The 23,827-nt window shown below is 36.9% G+C and overlaps 1 protein-coding gene across 8 annotated transcripts in view; it reads left to right on the top strand.

Annotated features, from left to right (window-relative positions):
- The first annotated feature begins 2,509 nt into the window (after positions 1 to 2,509).
- LOC107877950 (L-arabinokinase) overlaps positions 2,510 to 23,827 on the top strand; it is a 32,938-nt gene continuing 11,620 nt past the window's right edge. For 2 of the 8 annotated variants that reach the window (XM_047393577.1, XM_016724775.2), the window contains exons 1-14: positions 2,510 to 3,110; positions 4,630 to 4,737; positions 5,246 to 5,314; positions 5,432 to 5,515; positions 8,730 to 8,806; positions 9,873 to 9,939; positions 10,245 to 10,302; positions 10,517 to 10,584; positions 10,659 to 10,721; positions 11,135 to 11,188; positions 11,293 to 11,395; positions 11,479 to 11,588; positions 11,681 to 11,800; positions 14,029 to 14,085. In XM_047393577.1, the coding sequence (XP_047249533.1) occupies positions 3,027 to 3,110; positions 4,630 to 4,737; positions 5,246 to 5,314; positions 5,432 to 5,515; positions 8,730 to 8,806; positions 9,873 to 9,939; positions 10,245 to 10,302; positions 10,517 to 10,584; positions 10,659 to 10,721; positions 11,135 to 11,188; positions 11,293 to 11,395; positions 11,479 to 11,588; positions 11,681 to 11,800; positions 14,029 to 14,085 (1,122 nt within the window). In that variant the 5' untranslated portion in view covers positions 2,510 to 3,026. Of the gene's footprint in view, positions 3,111 to 3,812; positions 3,848 to 4,629; positions 4,738 to 5,237; positions 5,315 to 5,431; positions 5,516 to 7,787; positions 7,933 to 8,726; positions 8,807 to 9,872; positions 9,940 to 10,244; positions 10,303 to 10,516; positions 10,585 to 10,658; positions 10,722 to 11,134; positions 11,210 to 11,292; positions 11,396 to 11,478; positions 11,589 to 11,680; positions 11,801 to 14,028; positions 14,086 to 23,827 lie in introns of all 8 variants that reach the window. The other 6 variants (XM_016724774.2, XM_016724773.2, XM_016724776.2 and 3 more) reach the window with 5 other exon arrangements.

The following is a 23,827-nucleotide window of genomic DNA, read 5'->3' as shown; positions in this document are numbered from 1 at the left end:
CCAATCTCTGAGGATACTCTTTTACCCTTTAGATTTGAACTCTGAGGATCACCGGAGATCCTTATTGGATCCTTGACTATAGGCGGTGGTGGTCTCTTAAAGCCAATCGTACCAAGGGACCGACCTAACTAGGCATCATAATGCTTGACCTTGATGCCTTGTCTGGGGTAGGCTACTGGCTGATCTGGCAGCTTGTTGGGGGTCGAAGTCTTCTTCTTTTTTCCTTTATTGAAAACAACCATCTTCCACTCAAATTTCTCACTCTGGTGTAATTAGGTATTATTATGGCTAGTTGAAGGGTTTGGTTGGGTTTCCTCATAGACTACATGTGGGCATCTTAATGCCAGATTGCCCAATTGAACACAAACTTTGCAAAGAAAACCCTTCCCTCAAATAAGACTGGTTGTTTGTGTTTCCCTATAATCATCGAAGTACGCAATGGTGTTTTCAGTTGTACCTAGACATAAATACGAGCTACCGACCTTTTAATATCGAAGAGGTGCAAGAATCAATTCGGAGAAGTTTACCAATTTTTATCCCAATTCTTTCTAAGATAATTTTATCGTAGAACTCAGTTGGCAGATATGGTGAGTGTAACCAGATCGCGGTATTTTAGGTTTGTGAGTCACTAGGAACGAGATTAGGTTTCTGAATTCTCACCAAAATATAAGAACCAATGTTGAACCATGATCCCTTCTGTAGCGTTTTTCTTTGGCTTGTCTCTAGACTAAACTTAATGGTGTAAAAGTGGAAGCCTAGATCTATCAATGATATTTCTTCTTGAAGCTTTCAGAGTTCAGTTAATTTGGATTGGAGGAATCGGTGGTTGAAATTCCACCCTACCACTTTAATTATAATAGAGAATTTCCAAGGACTGTATAGATGCAGTTTATCCACCTCCGTTAGGAGAATTTCATCGCTTTAAGAGGTAGAGTTCCTTTTATTATCATCTAAGAAGGGAGAGATGAATTGCTCCGAGTTTGATAGGTAGGCATCTCTTCCTATGTCTCAAAAGGTTGGTTTAGCTAAGTCATCGACGGCCATGTGGCTGACACATAAATCTGGGGGTTCCGGTGGGGTTTCAAAAATTGTCATTACGCATTGCTTAACTCGCTTTGAATAGTGTAAAAAGGAACAATCCTGGGGAGAACAAATTTCTAGAGAGGGGGGAGGGTCTTTCTCTCTCAATTAAATTATTACTGTACTAATAGAGAAGCCCATGCAAGTACAGATTCAGCATATGTAACTTTTTTTTTAATTTATGTGATTCAGATGAAATTTGAAAAGTCAAATAAATTCTTTATACGTTTTCTAAGGCTCCGTTTGGCCATGAAAATCATAATTTTTCGAAGTTGGAGTTGGAGTTGAAATTGAAGTTGGAGTTGGAGTTGTATTTGGCCATGAATATAAATTAAAATTGTTTTTTAAATTTTGTGAGAAAAGTATGAGTGAAAAAAGTGAGAACAAGTAAAACTTGTTTTCACTTTTCCAAATACAGTTCCGAAATTGTATTTGGAATTTTCATGGCCAAACACATCTTGTTTTCACTTTTTTCACTAAAGTGAAATAATCTTCTGAAAAAATGTAAATAATTTTCATGGCCAAACGGCTACTAAATATCTTAAGTTGTTAAATATTGTGATCTCTAGTAGTTCTTACGTTATTTTCTTTTAATATATGTTACTCTCTTTGTCTTTATTTATGTGGCATAGATGAGATTAGGATAATCAATTAAAGTTTTTATATGGTTTCTAAATATCTTTTAAATTGTTAATTATTATAATTTATAATAATTTTTACGTATTTTTCAAATAATATATGTCTTGTTCTTTTATTATTTTGTTTATAGCCTGTTTTTTTCCTGAGCCAGGGATCTATCAAAAACAGTCTCTCTATCTCACCTCTAAGGTGATGATATGGACATCGTACATTCACACCCGCCTCCCTCCCTCCCTCCCTCCCTCTCATAAACACCACTTTGTGGGAATATACTGAGTATGTTGTTGTTGTTTCAGTATATGTTATCTCAATTTATATGACATAGATGAAATTTCGAGACTCAACCAAATTTTTTATATGTTTTGAATATTTTAAATTTTTAATTATTGTGATTTCTATGATGATTTTTTTTGCATAATTTTCAAATAATATATGTTATTCTCCCTCCTAATTTATGTGGTACAAATGAAATTTTAAGTTTCAATCAAATTTTTAGCTATAATATAGATTATATATAATCAATGTCATAGTAATCTCATCACTAATTTTTACTTGATAAAATGAGATAAAGAACGAGAAAAATTACATCCCACTTATTTTAATTAGTCAAAGGGATTTTAAAAGAAAATAACAAGAAAAGGATTTTTCAAAAATAATAGTAATTTTATTAAAAAAAAGAATTTGTTTTTAAAAAAGAAAAAAGAATATGACGTTGACTTAATTAAGTAAAAATTAGGTTACTTTTGTACCCAACTATTTATGACACATTTTTTATTCAAACTATTAACAAAATGTATTTTTATTTAATTTAACATAATTTAAAAATAATTTTGACTCTTTTCCGATAGAGTTAATTATATTTTGGAATTGGAATTAAAGGGCAAAAATTGAAGAAAAAGGAAAAAAAAAAAGGGTAGAGATGGAAGTCAGTTGCAACAACCAAACAGAGAGAATCCGCAATCTCCCGCCCTCGCAATTCTCGATGCATTTTTGTTCATCATGTTTCTGCTTTCCACTAAATACCTACCACAGATGCACTTAAAACTTTTGGATTTCCCCCTCCCCCCCCCCCCCCCCCCAACACGCATCAGCATTCTGTTTTATAGGACTACTTTCTATGTGTATATAAGTATTGACATCAGATAAACATTTGCCCCATAAATCTTGTTGGATCTGCTTTTGTTTATCAAGAATTTTGAATTTAATCCCTTGCAAATTCATTTAGGCTCTCACATATAAAAAAAATAAAAACTTTACCTTTTTGGTGACCTTTTGAAGTTTTTGTGAGTGGAAATTGTTGTTGAAGAATGGTGGGATCGGAGAAGAAGTCAATTGTCTTTGCTTATTACGTTACTGGTCATGGATTTGGCCATGCCACCCGTGTTGCTGAGGTACTGTTTTTTTTTTTGGGGTGGGGGGGGGGGGGGGGGGGGGGGGGATTTAATTTGTCATGTTTTCCTTTGGTAATTTTTTGAACTGCAATTGAATTTTTTGTATTTTTTCTGGTATGTGAATGTATATTTCTGGGAAATGAGTGTTTTGTATTGACCATTGAGCATTCCTGGAATTAACAATGACCTTTGTGGGTTCAAATTGATTGATCCAATTTTGTATAATTATTTCGAGAATAAATGTTGTAGAATGTTTTGCTAATTCCTTAACGACGTCATCTATTGGTAGGTTATTACCAGTTTAGATCACTTCTTTTATGGCTAAAAATTGTTCCTTGATGGTAAATCATACTGCATTTTGTTTAACTTTCTGGGATAATATATTCTTTTTTTATTTTGGGAAAAGTCAAAACAATTCAGTCATAAATACCAAGACACCGTCAAATATAGGTAAAAAATGATTATGTGGCTTACTGCCGTCATCTATCAAATTTTCCAACAATTAATACAAGGTACCCTCTCTTTAGACAAAAGATGCTATGTTAGCACATCCTTTTAGTCTATCAACAGTTAACACATGGAAAATCAAATCAGCAAGTATATTACTTCAGCAGCTAGTTATAATGTTGTTGTTGTTGTTTGTAGGCTTATTAGTAGTAAAGATAACTTATCTATTAATTATGTTTTTCTATTTCGCTGTAGGCGGTAGGCAGTTATTAGCAGACAGCAGTGAGGAGGTTATTCCTCCACTTTCTCGTTTCAATAGTAGTAGGAAGTTATTTCCTTGTTATTAGCGGTGGTTAATTCACCAATGTTGTATTTAGCCCCGACCCTTCCATATCTTCTTTATAGGCTCGTTTTTTTTGAGCATAAGTTTGTTAGGGGCCTCTATTTGGGTAGCTCTCCCTAATCCTTCCATATCATCTTGTGTATCACTACATTAATGTCAATGTTGAACGATGCAACACTAAAATAGATCATTCCGAGTGTGTCCGTTTTGTGCTGATAGTTTACCTGCCTTATGCATTTAGATCTTTTTGAGGAGAATTACCGCTAACTACTTAGTTTATCTTCCCCATGAAGTTAGATTTTTTAGGAGCATTATTAAGAACTGCTGAACAGTTTGACTATGTCATGTCTCTCTGACAGAACTGTCTCTGCAAACAAAGCCACTGAAGAGAGCTTATGTCATGATTGAATAGGATTTTCTGTTCATATTCTGCTTGCTAGTCAATGTCTCCGCTTCAGGAGAAATCTCTTTCTCTTTTACTTAAGGAATTTAGTTAATTAACATTGACATCATTTTTTTGTACTTAGGGCAAAGGGTGCTTGTTTATTATTTCTCACAATTAAGATTAGATGACATAAGGAGTGGCCACTTCTTCTGTTTTCTTTTTTTTTTTGGTTTATACCATCACATTTTGATTTATTTTCTTTAAATCTGAAACTAGCCTGCAATGTTCATTAATTACTCGTATATTTTACCAATATTCCCTAATTTTAGATTTTGTAATGCAAGGTTGTCCGTCATCTAATTCAAGCAGGACACGAAGTTCATGTGGTTACGGGTGCTCCTGACTATGTTTATACTACTAAGACACAGTCTCCTGGACTTTTTATCCGTAAGGTTAGTCTTTTTTGATAAATCATCCATAAGGTTAGTCAGTTTAAGATAACTGAGCATTGTATGCCGCGGTTGCATGCTTTTGGTTCTTGCGAATCAGGGACTACAAATGCTTGTTCTCTGTGAAGTCAAGTTTATCCCCTCATGATTGCATCCTTCAAGGAAACGTTGTTCATGATTTCATCCTTTGCTGTTTGATTTTGAACTAATCAACAGATAGCTGCATTAAAAAGGGACTTTTATTGGTGTTTTAATCCTGTGGATCTGCAGAACAAAATTTTCCTTCACAATTACATTATGTGAAAGGATGAAATAGTTTAACCTTGATGATCTTAGCTTTTACCTTTTTCTACAGAAAAAAAGGGAAAAGTAATGTACTGTTATTCAGAAAATTGGTCAATGTTTTGAAGCTGGAACATGTTATCTTTGGAGGCACCAGCATTCTGACCTTTGATCAAAGCTTATGTACTTGTACCCTAATATTTCTAAGGATGAGATTTTAGTGTTCCAGGTTCTATTGGACTGTGGTGCTGTTCAAGCAGATGCTTTGACAGTTGACCGTCTTGCTTCACTGGAAAAGGTGGGCCACTTAGTCTATGATGAGGCAAAAGGTTCTATGGATGCAGTTACTTATCTGATTTCTATTCATATCAGGCCTTTTGATTGAAATTGCTACTTGTTCTAATTCTTTATCCAGTATATCCAGACAGCCGTACTAACCAGGGATTCGATCTTGGCAGCAGAAGTTGAATGGTTGAAATCTATCAAGGCTGACTTAGTGGTAATATGATCCTTACACGGCATCTGCTTTTATTTTGTACTGCTAATTTTTGAAACACAATCATTGATGTATTGTTAGTACAAGCTAGTTAAGATCTATTTCTCCTGTAACCAGAAGTACTACATTGTGTTACAGCGCCGTGAAGAGTGAAAACATTTGGCACTTCATCTGGGGAAATTTGCTGAAGGGAGCAAAAGTTCTTTTAATGTATGACTAAAATGAATTGATTGAAAATCAGAAATGTACCTACGGCATCAAAAATATCATTACTAAAATTCAATTGTTAAAAAAAAGAAATAAATTTTAGATAAAAGTGAAATTTCTAAATTAAAAGGAATTTTGGTTAATTCAAAATGGAAGTCTCTCTTAATCAAAAAGCATCTCTGTTTTTCATCAATCTGAAATATAGGTGATATTTGAAAGGAAATATCTCTTTTTGAACTGTAAATGGGATTGGCAATCACAGATAAATCATGACTAAGAAAAAGCAGCACCAAAGTAGGGGCTGAACTTGCATAATCAGACGAGTCTAGATTCTGATTAGAGGGGAAGTGGGATAGTTAGTTTTACTAAATGTAGTTGGTGAATTGTCAAGCTCTTTTTTGTCTGTCAAATGATGTAAAACTATTTAGAAACCTTAATGTGATTTTATCTAAGTGGATATACCTCAAGAAATGTAAACTTGAGAAGTGAAGCCAACATATGCAGCCAAGTGCCTTTGAATTCAAGAAATATAAGCCTAAGATTGAATTGCTTATACACCTAAAGGATACTATAGTTTTAGTTGCACTATGTAGCATGCATACCCCAATGAGACAGCATCTTGCATGGATGATTCATTTTGTTGGCTGCTAAAAAAAACAATATGAGGACTCGAAAGTATTTACATTCTTGTTGTTAGAATATGAGTAGGAGTAGGAATAGCATATAAAATCCTGCTTGAAAAAGGATTGTAATGTAGTGTCCTATTAGGAAAAGGATTGGAATGTATTGTCTATAAATAGGGCCTCAATGTAATAATGTAGTGACAATAATTCAATAATATTTTTCTCTTATATTTCTCACATGATATCAGAGCTTCCACAATCTTGGTAAAGAATCAAAGAGTTTCCGCTGCCGGCGGGCGGTTATAATCCATATATGCCGCCCGTCCGGCCAATGATCAGGTTAGCAAAAGTTAGGCCACTACACTTCTTTCCCCTACTTTCTCATATCTTTGCGTAGCACCATGCATCTGTCCGGTGACTACTTTTTCATATTTATTTTTTCTTAGCACCGTGCTTCTTTTCAGTGACTATTTTCTCATATCTGATTTGCGTAGCACCATGCATTTTTCCGGACTACTTTGTCATATCTGAGTTGCATAGCACCGTGCATCTTTCTGGTGACTCCTCAGATCTAATTTATGTAGTTCCGTACGTCTTTCCAGTGACTCCTCAGATCTAATTTATGTGGGGTCGTGCCATTATTCCGACCCTACCCATATAATTTCTCTTTTTCAGTAGGGTCGTGCCATCATTCCGACCCTACCCATATAATTTCTCTTTTTCAATAGGGTCGTGCCATCATTCCGACCCTGCCCATATAATTTCTTTTCCAGTAGGATTGTGCCATCATTCCGACCCTACCCATATAATTTCTGTTTCTCAATAGGGTCGTGTCGTGATTCCAACCCTACCCATATTTCTCTTTCTCAGTAGGATCGTGTCATCATTCCGACCCTACCCATATACTTTTTTTTTCCTCAAATTGTAGTCACTTTTCAGCCATCAAATCTAATAATCCGGCGTGTGAGCATGTTTCGGCTAAGTTTCCGGTGACTTTCACGTTCAAGATCTACTCGTCTCTTGATTTTGAGATGACCCGTATATTTTATACCAGTTTTCGGCAGTATTTACTACTTTTCGAATCATTTTCTTCAGTTTGTTCCGTTTCAATTGAGGTCTCACAGACATCCAAAGCAGTCCTTATCAGTTTTCTTGCAAATATCTTCACCAAGTCCCTCACCGATTCTCATATTAGTTATATCCATAACAAGCTTGGTACATATGTCTTCTATGCGCCAGCTTGAGGGGGAGTGTTAGAATATGAGTAGGAATAGGAATAACATATAAAATCCTACTTGGAAAAAGATTGTAATGTAGTGTCCTATTAGGAAAAGGATTGGAATGTATTGTCTATAAATAGAGCCTCAATGTAATAATGTAGTGACAACAATTCAATAATATTTTTCTCTTATATTTCTCACACTTGCTTTAACACTTGATTGTAGATGGGAAACCATGAGTGAAGCTTATAAAAGTGATGACGGTAGACCTAAAATTGCATGGGAGGAAATTATCTGGAAAGACCTACAATTTCTTTGAATTCATGCAGACCTAGCGAAAGATAGAGCAAAATGAAAGAGAAAGATCTATGTAAGCGGCAGTAATTAGTTGAGAATAGCTTTTAGTCATATTAGTATGTTTGTGTTCCTATGCTTTCCAGGAGTTTCCTATGCTTTCTAGGAGTCCTTTAGCTCTATCAGATATTTACCAGTAAAAAGTATGTTGAACTGGTAGTACTTTTTACTTTGTTAATTTGATATGATGTTGGCCTATGATGAGTATAAATGGAGAAACATGATTAGAAATGATGCATATAGCTGATCCCAACTTGTTCGTGGTTGAGGCTTAGTTGTTGCTGTTGTTGTTGTATATCTTTTATCAATTGTGTAATGACGTAAATCCAATTATTATAGCATACTTACATGCATTATATTCTAATAAATGTCAGTATCTTATATATTTTCAGTTGTTTGGTAATATAAATGTTGTATTTTATGGAATGATCGGTGATTCACCTCTTCCCTTGTTCTCTTTCTTCTCCTTCTTCTTCAATCATGACATTATTAGAAGGAAAAATATGTGGGTACATTTGAGTGCCAAGGACTAGATATGTCCAGTGGTTGAAGGCTGAATGAATTTGAGATATGCAATAGACACTGATGCCTAGCAGTTGAACCTGTGCTATTTCGGATATTATGTCAACATGAGTCCAAAGGTCTTTTATAAGGCTCATGCTTCATAATTAAATAAAGAACTGCACCTCCCTTGGTGTATTGTTCAGTTAATAAGGCTATAAGTTCCTGCTAAGTATAATTAAACTAACATTATTCTTTGTCCTTGAGTTTATTTCTGATGTGAATTGCATAATTTTTTTTTTTCATTAGTAGATCTCAGATGTAGTTCCTGTTGCATGCCGAGCAGCTGCAGATGCTGGAATTCGTGCAATTTGCTGCACAAACTTCAGGTAACACACTCGTGTTGTTGAATTTTAGGTTATATCTCATATAATATACATAAATAGCTCATGGATGCTGGGATTGTGTGAATATCGTTGCTTAATGTTGTGCTGCACGAGTAGGGGAGTTTTCATGGTAAACCTGCAAAGTATTTCCAGTTTGCAAACTTTTTAATCAATAGACTGCGTTGAAGTTGAGCTATGGCAAGTTGAGGAAGGTGGAATTGAGGTGTTTAAGGATCAGTGATGTGTTTCTTTTGTACACAATTATGAATATTTCTTGCAATTTCTACCTTGCTGGTTGATTGAGGTTTCATAAAAGCTTGCATACGTAATACGTGCAATAAAATATTGTCCAGTCCATGCTCATGTCTGCCAGAATTTTAGAATTCTCGTCCTCCTATTTGTCCATGTACAACATGACCTTAATGTCTATATCTCTGCTACTTAGCATGTGTAACTCTCTCTGTAACTTGGAGAGAGAATAGGGACACGGGCATGTTGCCCTTTTGCCAGCGGATTGAACATTAATGACTGGATGTGCATCTACTAGAGTGTCTTGAAGAACTTGTTATATTAAGATTACTATCACATTATCATCTCTTTCACTGGATGATTAATTTAGAGTCAAGAGTTAACAAGCTTTTGAGGTGATTACCTTCATTTTCATGACCAGTTCATTATATGCCTATATTTTCTTGTCTCTTAATTATTTATACATCTTTGGATTAACACGTTAGGTGACTCCATAATGGGTTGTGATAAATTCCAGTAGTTAAGTAATCAACATAGGAACTCTCTGTAAAATGGATAGTTGAAATTATATGAGCTCATTCATATTTACTTTTGGAAATTAGAATACCACTTCCATTGTAAGTTTTTTATGTCGCTGTTGTCTGTTATAGGGAAAGGTGAAAGAAAAGAATACTGACACATCGTCCTTTAGAATTTCTTTTTATGTCTAGGATGTATGAGATCATCATATTGTTTTTTTCTTGAAAATGCAAAATTACCACCGCATAAGAAGATAGGAAGCTGTTAATTTGTCTCTCTCCATTGTATAAAACTTTGGCAGTTGGGATTTCATCTATGCTGGTTATGTTATGGCTGCTGGATGTCACAATCGTTCAATAATTTGGCAGGTGATTACCGAATCTTCAATAGATATATATTCAGCAAAAGAAATGTAAAAATTATATATTCCACTAGTCAGGTTTTTCCTTCTCATTTCCACCCAAATACTCTGAAAGAGAATTTCCACAAAACCATCAAACAGTTGTGTAGGAGACTGAAGCTACTATATATTTATTCAGCTAAAATGCCATGCATTTAGTACTAGCATAGTAACATCTTGTGACGTTCTAATTGAAACTTATAATCCTTGCTTTCATCTGATTTCCGTTGGAAAATCTAACATCAATGCGACCGATGAATGATGTTAATCCAGATAGCGGAGGATTATTCTCAATGTGAGTTTGTAATTCGTCTGCCAGGATACTGCCCAAGTATGTAATTTCCATTTCTCAACTATTTTATGCAGTTTGATTTTACCCGGTTTCCATTTCCCTTTTCAGTTTTGCTTTGGTTCTGGATTCAATATTGAACATTCATGTACTGCATTTGAATAGATGTGTTATTCTCAGTATATTAATTTTGTTTCTTTTTTTTATATCTCATAGTACTATTTTGATTGTTTGTTAAAACCAACACTCCTTGCAGTGCCTGCTTTCCGGGATGTAATTGATGTTCCCCTTGTTGTGAGAAGGTTACACAAAACTCGGGAAAAGGTGACTTGACAATCTTAAGTCACCCTCTTGACAAGTGCCTAATTTTTCATGTGATCAATATTCTTGTGATACAGGTTCGGGAAGACCTTGGAATTCTAGACAGCCATAAAGTCCTTATTTATAATTTTGGTGGGCAGGTAAATGTCTCATTTTAAAGGAATGCTAGATGAGTTTGATATATTTTCTTGCCAGAGACTAGTCTTCTCAGATTTCTTTTTTTTTTTTAAATAAAATAAATTAAAGCTCTTCTCAAATTCTCAACTTAGCAACTCTAGTTTTATTTTTCTATTGGTGGATCCTTAGAAGATAGGTTTTGAGACTTCGAATTTTAGTTTTTGCATTAGGTTTTACTGGCATTTCATGAGCAGGCGCGGTGGTGTAGTTTAGTTAATCTTCCTAGATATTGTGGGAGTAAGTGATTGGACTATTAGGTGTTTTTCCAAAGAAAATGCACCTGGAGGTTCAGTAAATATCTAAGGTACCCTTAGTAGACTAGGCATCACATTTCTTGTGCACTTGATAACAATCTTGTATACTATTTCTCATGCAGCCTGCTGGTTGGAAGCTGAAAAAGGAATATCTGCCTGAAGGATGGATATGCTTGGTTAGTTATTCTAATCCTTTGGTAAATTTCCACTTTGCGCATTCTAGTTGCTTTGAAATCTGCTAGAGCTTTATTCTAAAGTATGGTCTGTGTTGCTGGTAAAGGTCTGTGGTGCTTCTGAAGATCAGGAGATGCCTTCCAACTTCATAAAACTTCCGAAGGACTTTTACACTCCTGATGCAATTGCAGCTTCAGACGTCTTGCTCGGTAGGGAATGTTAAAGTTCTGTAAGGTTTTATTGCAGCTTCAGATGTCTTGCAGCTTCATATCAAGCATATACTTTCTTTCAGGTAAAGTTGGATATGGCACAACAAGTGAAGCCTTGGCATACAAGGTGCCACTTGTCTTTGTACGCAGAGATTACTTTAATGAAGAACCATTTCTGAGGAATATGATTGAGGTACATGCATTGGCTATTGTTTTGTTATTTACATATACCTTGGTTTTACTCGGAATACAATTATAAAGCACATGAGTGGGTATGCAATGCAGCATTACCAAGCTGGTGTAGAGATGATCCGGAGGGATTTGCTCAGTGGATGCTGGGCTCCCTATATTGAACGTGCTATTACACTGAAACCATGCTATGATGGAGGAGTCAATGGTGGCGAGGTATCTTTGCTGTCTCTTTTATGTCTATTCTCAATACACAGACACAAATTAAACAGCTCTTTTGGCTATAGTTAGTAAATACTGACAGAAAGAAACTTAGGCAATTCATTTTATAGACAACCAAAAGCAAGCTTTCAATAAATGCTGGATTTATCAAAGGCAAACTTTATTACAAGAAACTAGTATCCACTTACTCTTCACCAATGGATGTAGTCACTAAAGCATATAACTGTCCTACCTATGAACTTAAAGCGTGGAGTATTTCTTTCAGTTCTGTTAGAATATAACTGTCCTACCAAGTAGGATTCTATATGCTATTCCTATTCTTACTCATATTCTAACAAGTTAATTTCGTGGTATAGCTTTTGAACCACTAAAACAGACAAGCGCCATATATATAATCATTTTCCAATTATTTAAGAATTTTATATCATCAAATGTTGATGATCATTAATTAATGCTACATTTACTTGTATGCTTAACAACAAGAGATGGATAGCCTACTGGTAAGGATCCCAACCATAAGTTGGGTGTAAGTCACCAACAGAAGAGCAAAAAGGAAAAGGGAAATGAAGACTGTTAGGCTCCTGGGTTGTGGTTTTGAGGAATTGAGTTTACCACATTAAAAAGAACATTTATTAATACGCTTGATAGGGATCTTCCAAAGCTTTTAAAGGGACAATTCAAAAGATATACCTAAAAATAATAGATAATGCAGCAAATTTGAAAATAACCTTGCATCACTCTGATATGTTTACTCAATTTGTTCTCTGATATGCTTTCTGATAAATATAAAGGAACTAAATAGAGAATATCACCACAGTAACTGATATCCATGCTTGTGTTCTTAGTTGATTTATTATGTAGTTGAGTAGTTCCTGAAAGACATACGTTAGCTCAAAATTTGCATGTCTAATTGTTTATTTCAGCACTATACCTTATCTATGACATATAGAAATAGGTACTCAGGATTCTGCCCTTCCATCATGCCATGTTCGGTTGGACCTAGTTTGTTGATTCTTGGATCATAGTTGTTGTAGTTCGGGAGATATATTGGGAACTATCAAGTTATTTAAAAGATGTTAGGGAAAATTTTATATGGCAGCCCTTTGTAGATATGTTCTCTGAGAAACTCCTTTAGCTTCTTTTGTATCAAGTCTTAACCCTAATGCCCGTTAAAAGGGTTATCACCTAAGGACTTTAGTTCATTGCACAATTTTCATCTGTAAGATTTCCAAGTCTTATGGTTATAATATATTGGAGCCGTCTTCTCATGCAAGAGCTTTGTTTATAATTCAAGATTGGAGCATGTTCTATATTCCTCAATTTTTGTGGGGGAAAGAGTTTAATTCTCAGCATTGTCAAGTTTCAACTTTTATGGAGGTGCAAGAGGTTGGATATAGTAGGTACAAAGATGCCACATATTCAAGTTACCTAGGACATGATCTTAGATAGGCGGATGCGGAGGAAGCGTATTAGAGTAGAAGGTTAGTTGGTAGGAGCGTTGTCGTGCACCGTAGTATGGTAGCTTAGGGTTTAGTCGTAGTTATCTATAGTTGTTGTTTATTTTGTGGCTAATTACTGTTTTTCTTGTAGATTTTACACTGTTCTCTTGTTAGTTGTCATATTTTCTTCACTATTTTCCTCTTCTTTGTACCTGGATTTGCTATATCTGAGCCTAGGGTCTTCGGGAAACAGCCTTCTCTGCCTCCCCAAGGTTGTCGTAAGGTCTGCATACACTTTACCCTCCCAGACCTCACTTGTGAGATCTTACGAGGTATTTTGTTGTTGAATTTCTGCTACTTCAATCTCTTCTTCTGCACTCTACAAGAAGGATTGACACATGTTTTGTTTAACCGCATACAAGGAGGCCAGAAGGCATGACAATGCTAATGGTTGATGATCATTAGACTCAAATGTAGCACAACAAGAAACTAGCAAAAAAATGCTTGTGAGCCTCCACTTTGAAGTCTCTAGGAGGCTTATAAAGAGAAAATAGTTTGATAGTTTTAGCCTTTTGCATTGTCTTCTAAGCTCATAAAGAGAATAGTTTGATAGTTGTAGCCTTTTGCATTGTCTCCTAAAAGTTGCAGTCGTCTGAATTGCTTACAGAGATAGTACCCACTAAAGTTTCCTTTTTCGTAATGAACTTGTTCAAATCTAAGTATTAATTAATAATGTTATGTTTTATTTCATTCTTCTTCATCTATTTCTTCATGGCTCTTTAGGTGGCTGCTAGAATAATTCAAGATACAGCTATGGGAATAAATCACATTTCACATGGGGTAAGATTCTCCAAAATTTGTCTTCCTTTATATGCTCAGTGTTTGTTTGCCATTAATGGTATCATTTTTTATTTGAACCACAGTAGCGAGAAGAAGTTTTGCTCTCCTGCCTATAAATGAATTTTCATATCTGCTGATCATGGTTTAACTTGAGGAATTGCTTCTGAAATTTAAGATCTCACGTTCTCCAAGAATAAAATTAGGTTTGTTGAATTTGAGAAAGAAGAAAAGGCTTCTTTGTATTTCAATATGTCCGTACTCCTTACATACCATGAGAACGGGTATTTATACAAGTGAATCCTGACTAATTAAGGAAAGACAATCAATAACAATAAAAGAAAATATTCTATTTCTATAATGCTAGGAAAAGGAAAAATAAAGTATCCTAAAATAATGCTAATTAATTAACACAATCAACACTCCCCTCAAGTTGGAGCAAAGATGTTGCACATGCCCAACTTGCAAATCAAAGTATGGGAAGTCCTTTTGTAAACATATGCGCTAGTTGTTTTCTTTTTGGTACACGAAGCAAACTCAAGGTGCCACTAGTAACTTTCTCTTTGATGAAGCCCCGATCAATTTCAATATGTTTTGGTCGGTCACTAGTTACTTTCTCTTTGATGAAGTCCCGATCAATTTCAATATGCTTTGGTCAGTCATGTTGAATAGGATTCTGAGCTGTAATGATTGCAACTTTGTTGTCGTAGTACAAGGAATGGTTCCCTTTTTCGAACAATATTAATACCTCCAGTAATTTTTGTAGCCGAAGAAGCTCACAAACACTCTGGGTCATAGCTCTATATTTTGCTTTTGCACTTGAGCTTGCAACTACACTTCGCTTCTTACTTCTCCAAGTAACTAGGTTTTGTACAATGACTATGTTGATCTTCTTTCATCTAAAGATCCAACTTAATTCGCGTCTGTAAAAGCTTCTAGCTAGAAATGACCATGTTTTGGGAAAAACAAACATTTCCCAGACTTCAGATACCGCAAAATTTGAAAGACAACTTGCATATGAGAATCTTGGGGATCATGCATGAATTGATTCACCAAGCTAACTAAGCATGTCATGTTTGGTCTAGTGTGATAGAGATAAATGAGTCTCTCAATTAACCTCGGATACCTCTCTTTATCAACTTACCATCCGACCCATGTTTGTAACTTGTGATTGCTTCAAATATGCGATTTTATTAGCTTGCAATCTGTCATACTAGATTCATTCAAGAGATCTCGAATATACTTCCTGTGAGAAATAGAGATTCTGCTTTTCGATCTAGAAACCTCAATCCCAAATAAGTTCTGCACTTCCCTAGATCTTGATCTCAAATTTTTTTGCTAACTTCTTCCATTGGGTCATTTCCTGTCATTACTATGTTACCAACAGAAATAGCGAGAATAATGTTTACCCTTTTTATGTCTCATGAAGAGGGTGTGATCGTCATTTCTTTGTTGGTAACTGAAAGAGATTGTCACTTTGGAGAATTTGTCAAGCTGTCTTTTTGGGGATTACTTCGGTCTGTACAAGACTTTTTTTAAGTCTTCACACCTTTCCCCGACTTTGTTCAGTATCAAATTGGGGAGGAATCTCCATATGCACCTCTTCTAAGTCTCCATGAAGAAATGCATTTTTACCCATCCAACTGTTGTAAGTTCCAATCAACATTAGCTGCGCCAACAAAAGAATTCTTATGGTCAACATCTATTGATATTGAACTCCATAAACTTGGGAAAATCCTTTAGCCACCTACCTTGCTTTGAATCTTCAATTGAGCCATCAATTTTATGTTTGATACTGAAGATAGATTTGTAGTTGTGAGAAATATAGGTGAATAATATTATTGAATTGTTGTATCTGAATTATTACATTGAGACCCTATTTATAGACACTGCATTCCATTCCTTTTCCAAGTAGGTCATTGTATTACAATCCTTTTCCAAGTATGATCTATATGTTATTCATATTCCCACTTATATTCTAACACCCCCGCTTAAGCTGGTGCATACAAGGCATATGTACCAAGCTTTTTATGGATGTAACTAATACGAGGATCGGTGAGGGACTTGGTGAAGATATCTGCAAGGAAACTGATAAGGACTGCTCTGGATGTCGGGGAGACCTCAATTAAAAAGGAACAAACTAAAAAAGTGGTTTGAAAAGTAGTAAACATCGCCGGACAGTCGATCTGTTGTTGGAAAATTGCCGACGCACCTGATTATTAGATTTGACGGTTGAAAAGTGGTCACAATCTAAGAAAAAATTATGTGTTGGGTTGGAATAATGACATGACCCTACTGAGAAAGAGAAATTATATGGATAGGTTCGAAATAGTAGTACGACCCTACTGAAAAGAGAAATAATATTGGTAGGGTCGGAATGACGACACGACCTTATTGAAAAAGAGAAATTATGAGTTAGAATAATGGCACGACCCTACATAAATCAGATCTGAGGAGTCACCAGATAGACGCATGAAACTACGCAAATTAGATCTGAGGAGTCACTAGAAAGACGCACAGTGCTATGCAACTCAGATATGAGAAAGTAATCTGGAAAGATGCATGGTGCTACGAAAAATAAATATGAAAAAGTAGTCCTTGGAAAGATGCTCGGTGCTATGCAAAGATATGAGAAAGTAGTCCTTGGAAAGAAGCACGATGGCCTAATCTTTTAGTAACATGATCATTTGCCAGAGGGACGGCATATATGGGCTATAGCCACCGCCGGCAGTGGAAGCTCTTTGATTCTCTATCAAGATCGTAGAGACTCTGATACCATGTGAGAAATATAGATGAAGAATATTATTGAATTGTTGTATCTGAATTATTACATCGAGGTCCTATTTATAGACACTACATTCCAATCCTTTTCCAAGTAGGATTCTATATGCTATTCCTATTCCTACTCATATTCTAACAATAGGCAATCAAATTTTTGTCTGATGGTGAAGTGACAAGTTAAACAGGACATTCATTTCTGACAAGTTAAATAGGACCTTTATTTCTTCAATCATAGCTTGCTTCAATTTAGGATTTGCAAAAGCTTCCCTCCAATCTAGGAAATAGACTAGGCAAAGGTTTTATACGAGGGTGACAAAGTTATCGGAGAGAAAATTAGATAAAGGAATTTGTACAAGATCTGGATCTTCTTCTATAAGTAATTGGCAAATCTATCTCGTTAGGACTTATAGGTAACTCATTAGTAGAAGAAGATTTATCTTCGACAAATTGCATAACGATTTCCTCTAGTTTGTTTCTCCTTGATAAGTTATCAAATCATGTCTATCCAAATGCCCAACAATATCACCCTGAATTCTTTCTCCAACTTCATTTTCTCAGTGGTAGTAATTTCAATAGTGGAACTATGGAGAATCATCTCTTCCTCTTTATAGCTCTCCCCTTAAAAGGTAAAGGTGTAATACTAAAATAGGCTCGGACTCTCGAAAGATAACATCATTGCTAATAAAGGCTCTCTCGATGGGTTAACAACTTCCCCTTTCTTTGTAGGAAAATGCTCAATAAAGATACGTATAAGAGCTCTATGATCAAGTTTAACAAAGCAGACACACCCAAACACCTTCGGAGGAACAATGTATTTATTCTCACCCTTTAAAGCCTCGAGAAGACTTTAAAAGTTGAGGGTTTTAAGTGGCATTCTGTTGATAAGATATGCAACAACTAAAATAGCATCCCTAATTAGTTTTTTGGTAGATTTATTATAAATACCAGAGATCTTGCAAGTTCTAACAAATGCCATTTCTCCCTTTCAATAACCCCATTTTGTTCACTGCTATAAGGACAATTAGTTTAATGGATTTTGGATTATCCCATTAAACTCCAGATAAAAAGGGCAGCCCAGTGCAGTAAAGCTCCCGCTATGCACAAGCTCTGGGAAAGGGCCTCACCACAAGGGTTTATTGTACTCAGTCTTACTTTGCTGTTCTGCCAAAGGTGGTTTCCAAGACCCCACGATCTCACATGACAGCAACTTTACCAGTTACTCCAAGGCTCGAATTGAGTACAAATCATCTTGTAAAAAATGACTGAAGCAAAAGAACATTCACTTTGGCCTTAAACAAATACACTTAAGTCATCCTAGTGCAACAATCAATAAAGGTAATAAACTGTCATGCCCCAAATGATTGGTGGGGTGGATTGCTTCTTGGTGCCTTAACTCAACCGAGCGGACTAGCTCTACATTGTGTACATGGGAAAAACATAGAGTCGTCATTAAATTATTTTCATAAACATAAATCTTATTTGAGCACATCTTCATAAAATGGAACATTTTAGTTCAAAAACCATGTAAACATGAGTGTCACATGAGATGACAATAGGGAAGAGACGCAAAACATATACATAATGTGAGACTGTGAGTAGTCTAGTCTATGAAGCCTCTATGACATGTCATAAGTTGTAGAAGTACTGGAACAAGGCCTCCGCGCACCCAAATACCTTAGATACATAATGTAGCAAAATTCCCCGAGTGACAAGTTGGTGCTCACCAGTGATAGCTGAAAAGTGTATGATGTCTAATGTGGAGCTCTGTCGTCTTGAAAAATCCATTCTTCCATCATATATATGATGCATCACCCCCGCCAAAGGCGATGTGGTACCGTGGAATTACACTCGTATGATAAAGTATGATAGAGTTATAATGATAGGAGAAGACAAGTGAAGAGAATAACTAAGTATTCCATCATAAATGGTACATAAGGAAGAAGTGATAACTTTTGACATCAAAATAAGATGATGTCAAAGGAGATAAGCGGGGTGGCAAAAAAGATGCTTGTCCAAAGAAGGAAAAGAGGTGCTTGTTTTTTTGATAAAGGTAAAGTTGTATTCATCAACATTAAGAATATGTTGGAGACCTCCAAAAATTGGTTCCACACAAAACAAACAAAAAGGAAAAAAAGGTAACATTTGGTAGATTACAAAAAGCCTAATAATTCTATTAACTGTATATTTACTTCTAACACTTCCTCTTTACACCAAAAGTAAAAAGTAGTCATGCAATTCCATTTTACTTTTTCAATGGAATTTGCTATATTTTCAAAACATCTACTGTTTCTTTCCTGCCAGAGTGACCACCAAATGCAAGATGGTATTATGCTCCACCACATCTTTTGACTCTTGCTTCCCCCTCTCCTTATCCAGCAACTCAACAAATCAGCAGTATGTTTCATCTTAGCCCACTCCGACTATGTGAAGCCAAGAATAAAGCCCATATTGTGTTGTGACTTTGCAATGCAAGAACAAATGACTATTGGTCTCTTCAGCTTCATTACAAAAAGAACAACCTGATGCAATCTGGAAACGTCTGTTTTTCAATCTCTCTTGTATGAGACAAGCTTTCCTGGTTACTAACCAAGAAAAGCATTTCACCTTGGTAGGCACCCTATTCTTCCAAATCTGTTTCCGAAGTCCTCTCTTACCTCTAGATTTCTCCTTCAACTCCTTTGTGTACTAATTTTTCACAAAAAGCTCCATCTCTGGAATGCCTCCACTTAATGGGATCTATCCCTGCTGATAGTCTTTGAAAGCAACTCAAGATTTGGAGGAGATCAGCTACTCTGTCCACTTCTCAATCATTCATCAATCTTCTGAAAGTGATATTCCAACCTTGGGGAGACCAGAACTCTTCTACTCTTCCATTTGGATTGGTACTCGGAGAGAACAAATTTTGAAAAGAGCATCAATGTTTCATTTCCAATCAACAGGTGCTTATTAAGAGCACTTTATCGAGTATACCCACTTATTTCATGTCTTTGTTTCAAGCTCCAATTTCAGTCACAGAAAAATTGGAAAGCTTGCGGAGGAACTTTCTATGGGATAGGGTGGATGGAGCAAAGAAATTTCACTTGGTACATTGGAAAACTGTCTTATCTCCTAAAAAATGAGGAGGTCTACGAATTAAAGATTTGACGGTTTTTAACAAAACTTTGTTGGGAAAATGACTTGAGAATTTTGGAATTGAGGTACAAGCTTTTTGGAGAGGGGTGATAGTTGATAAATATGGGGTAATAGAAGGAGGATGGAGAACTAGAAATGTCACTATGCCTTTTGGATGTGGTTTGTAGCGGAATATGATGAAGGGACGGGATGATTTCAACAGAAATATCTCATTCAAGGTTGGAATGGGAGGAGAGTTAATTTTTTGGGGCATAGGTAGTGTGGGGATAGCTTATTGAAAGATGATTTCCAGACTCTGTATAGAATGCTATGCCAAAGGAACATGCCGGTCCAACAAATTAGGGAGTCACATAGTGGAGAGACATTTTGGGATTTGAGATTTAGATGGCATTTCCATGGCTAAAAGCTGACCGATCCCTAAAGATTGATGGCCATCCTTCACAGGCAAGTCATTTCGATGCTTTGTGGTGGGTCTTGAGGAACAATGGGATTTTATCTGTTAAATCTTTATATGAGAATCTCCTAATTAGGGAGGAGTTTGTGTTTCCATGGATGCAATTTGGATAGCGTTGGTGTTGAGGAACGCATGCTTTTTCTCTTGGCTAGCATCTAGAAGGGTGATTTTGACGGCAGAATACCTTAGAAAGAATAAGGTTGTCTGTGTCAGTTGGTGTTACATGTGTAAGGAGACCGGAGAAGAAGTGAATCACATACTCATACATTGTGTCTTTACCATGAGATTATGGTGGGATATGCTTTGGTGGTTCGGAGTTTCTTGGGTTATGCCAAAATTGTGAAAGATTTAATATTTTGTTGGAGAAGCGAGAATAGAAGGAGGAGGCGTAAGACATGAAATTTGTCCCTCTTGTATTAATGTGGGTTATTTGGAATGAGAGAAATAGGAGCGTTTTTTAGGGGATGGAGTCGAGTTTTTCTCAAGCGAGGAATAGCCTCCGGTCTCTTATTTTGTCTTGGTGCACCCATAAAATCCCTAGTTGTATAGAAAATTGGGTGGGCTTTGTAGAGAATCAGATTTTGTAGATTCTTTACCTTTTGGTTTTTCCCTTTATATATGGCCATCTCGGCCTTGTTTATGAATGAAATACAATTAGCTTATTAAAAAAAAAAGGTTAAATAAGCATAAGGTACTTTAGTGGGAGTTACTTTGGTTTCCGGAAACTACTAGTGTAAACATAGTGTGTGATCTTGGCCCATCCTGCGAAGTCATCTCATTTCCTTTCCCGGGTGGAGACATGTTCATAACTTTTGCTAGCAGAGAATCCATATCATCTATCCTTTGGGGATACATAAGAAGTTGCCCGAACCAGCGAAACTTCCTTTTCATAATTGGTATACATATTTTAGTGTGCTTGTCACTTGGACAAACGCCTTCTCCTAAAATATTTAATTACATACGCTCATTAGCCCATTTCATAAGCTTTAAATTATGCACCTCTTCAGCCCATAATTTTTTTTGCCATCAAATCATAAATACAAGTGAACTCTTAAAACAACAACAACAACAGACCCAGTGTATTCCCACAAAGTGAGGTCTGGGGGGTAAAATGTACGCAGTCCATAAAACTACCTCTGAAGAGGTAGAGGGGCTGTTTCTGATAAACCCCCGGCTCAAGAATGAGAATAGTATACCAAGGCCGTAATGAAACAAGAGACATGGTGGATAACATAAACAGAAATAAGAGATAAGAAATAATACCAATAAATATCAGAGAATTCCGAAATAAGAGAAAATACGAGCAATACGTAATAAATATAAGAAAACGGATACTCACCTAGTAGTGACATACTCTCACAATACCTAAGACCCCCACCACACCCAAACTCTCCTAACCCCTAGCCACAACCCACACACTCACACTAGCCTTCTACCTTAATCCGCGATCTCCACACCTTCCTATCTAGGGTCATGTCCTCAGTAAGCTGAAGTTGCTCCATGTCCTGCCTAATCACCTCCCTCCAGTATTTCTTTGGCCTACCTCTACTCCTCCTGAATCCATCCAGAGCTAGCCTCTCATACCTCCGAACAGGAGCATCCGTACTCCTCCTCATCACATGCCCAAACAATCTCAATCTGCCTTCTCGCATCTTGTCCTCCACCGAAGCCACTTCGACCTTCTCCCGGATAATCTCATTCCTAACTTTATCCCCTCTAGTAAAACCACACATCCAACGCAACATTCTCATTTCCACCACATTCAATCTTTGAATATGGGATTTCTTGACTAGCCAACTCTCCGCTCCATACAGCATGGCCGGACGGACTGCCACTCTGTAGAATTTGCCTTTAAGCCCTTTTTATCACACAACACTCCCGATACGAGCCTCCAGTTCATCCAACCAGCTCCTATACGTTTAGAGACATCCTCATCAATCTCGCCATTCCCCTGAATCATATACCCAAGATACTTAAAACTATCCTTCTTACAAACATCCTGAGATTCCAACCTCACCACCACACCATCTTCCTGACTCGAGTCACTAAACTTGCATTCCAAATACTCCGTCTTGGACCTACTCAACCTGAACCCCTTAGATTCAAGGGTTTGCCTTCAAACCTCTAATTTCTCATTCACACCCCCCGCGACTCATCAATCAGCACTACATCATCCGCAAATAACATACACTACGACACCTCACCTTGAATACTCCGCGTCAACACGTCCATCACCAACGCAAAAAGGAACGGGCTTAGGATCTAACCCTAGTGCAAACCTGTCTCGACCGAAAAATGCCCTGAGTTTCCTCCCGCCGTCCTCACCCAAGTCTTCCCTCCATCGTACATGTCCTTAATAGCTCTAATGTACGCCACCGGAACTCCTCTCACCTCCAGGCATCTCCAAAGAACCTTCCTAGGGACTTTGTCATACGCCTTCTCCAAATCGATGAACACCATGTGTAAATCCCTCCTCCTTTCCCTATACTGCTCCACCAATCTTCTCACCAGGTGGATTACCTCTGTCGTCGAGCGATCAGGCATAAAACCACACTGATTCTTCGAAATGGGCACGATCCTCCTAAATCTCCGCTCAACCACCCGCTCCTAAATCTTCATTGTGTGACTCAACAGCTTAATACCCCTATAGTTGTTGCAACTCTGAATGTCACCCTTGTTTTTATACAACAGAATCATCGTACTCCATCTCCAAGCCTCAGGCGTTCTCGCAGTCTTGAAAATGTCGTTGAACAAATCAGTCAACCACCTTAAACCTGCCCCCAACATACTTCCAAAAATCCACCGAAATCTCGTCAGGCCCCGTCGCCCTACCCTTCTACATCCTACGAATAGCCTCTCTGATCTCCTCAACCTTAAAACGTCTACAGTAGTAACTGAAGTAACGGCTCACCTCCGAATGCTCTAACTCCCCTAACATAGTGCCTCTATCCCCCTCCTCGTTTAAAAGTCTATGAAAATTCTCCTGCCATCTCTTCTTAATGTGAACATCCTCCACCAAAACTCTATCGTCCTCCCCCTTAATGCACTTCACTTGATCGAGGTCACGACCCTTCCTCTCCCTAGCCTTAGCAAGCCTATATAATCTTTTCTCCCCACCTTTCTCCTCTAACCCCGTATATAAGCTCTCAAACGTTGTTGTCTTAGCAGTCGTAACTGCCAACTTAGCTTTTTTCCTTGCTACTTTGTAGACCTCCCTATTCACTTGTTTCTCCTCTTCATCCTTACTCTCAATCAACTTAACATACCCCCTCCTCTTAATCTCCACTTTTTTCTTAACTTATTTATTCCACCACCAGTCCCCCTTATGTCGTCCTGCCCGACCCCTCGACACCCCCAACACCTCTCTAGCCGTCTCCC

Source organism: Capsicum annuum, chromosome 7 (genome assembly GCF_002878395.1).
Source record: "Capsicum annuum cultivar UCD-10X-F1 chromosome 7, UCD10Xv1.1, whole genome shotgun sequence".
NCBI lineage: Eukaryota > Viridiplantae > Streptophyta > Magnoliopsida > Solanales > Solanaceae > Capsicum > Capsicum annuum.
Note: the sequence above shows the minus strand (reverse complement) of the source record. Positions and strands in the feature narration are given on the sequence as shown.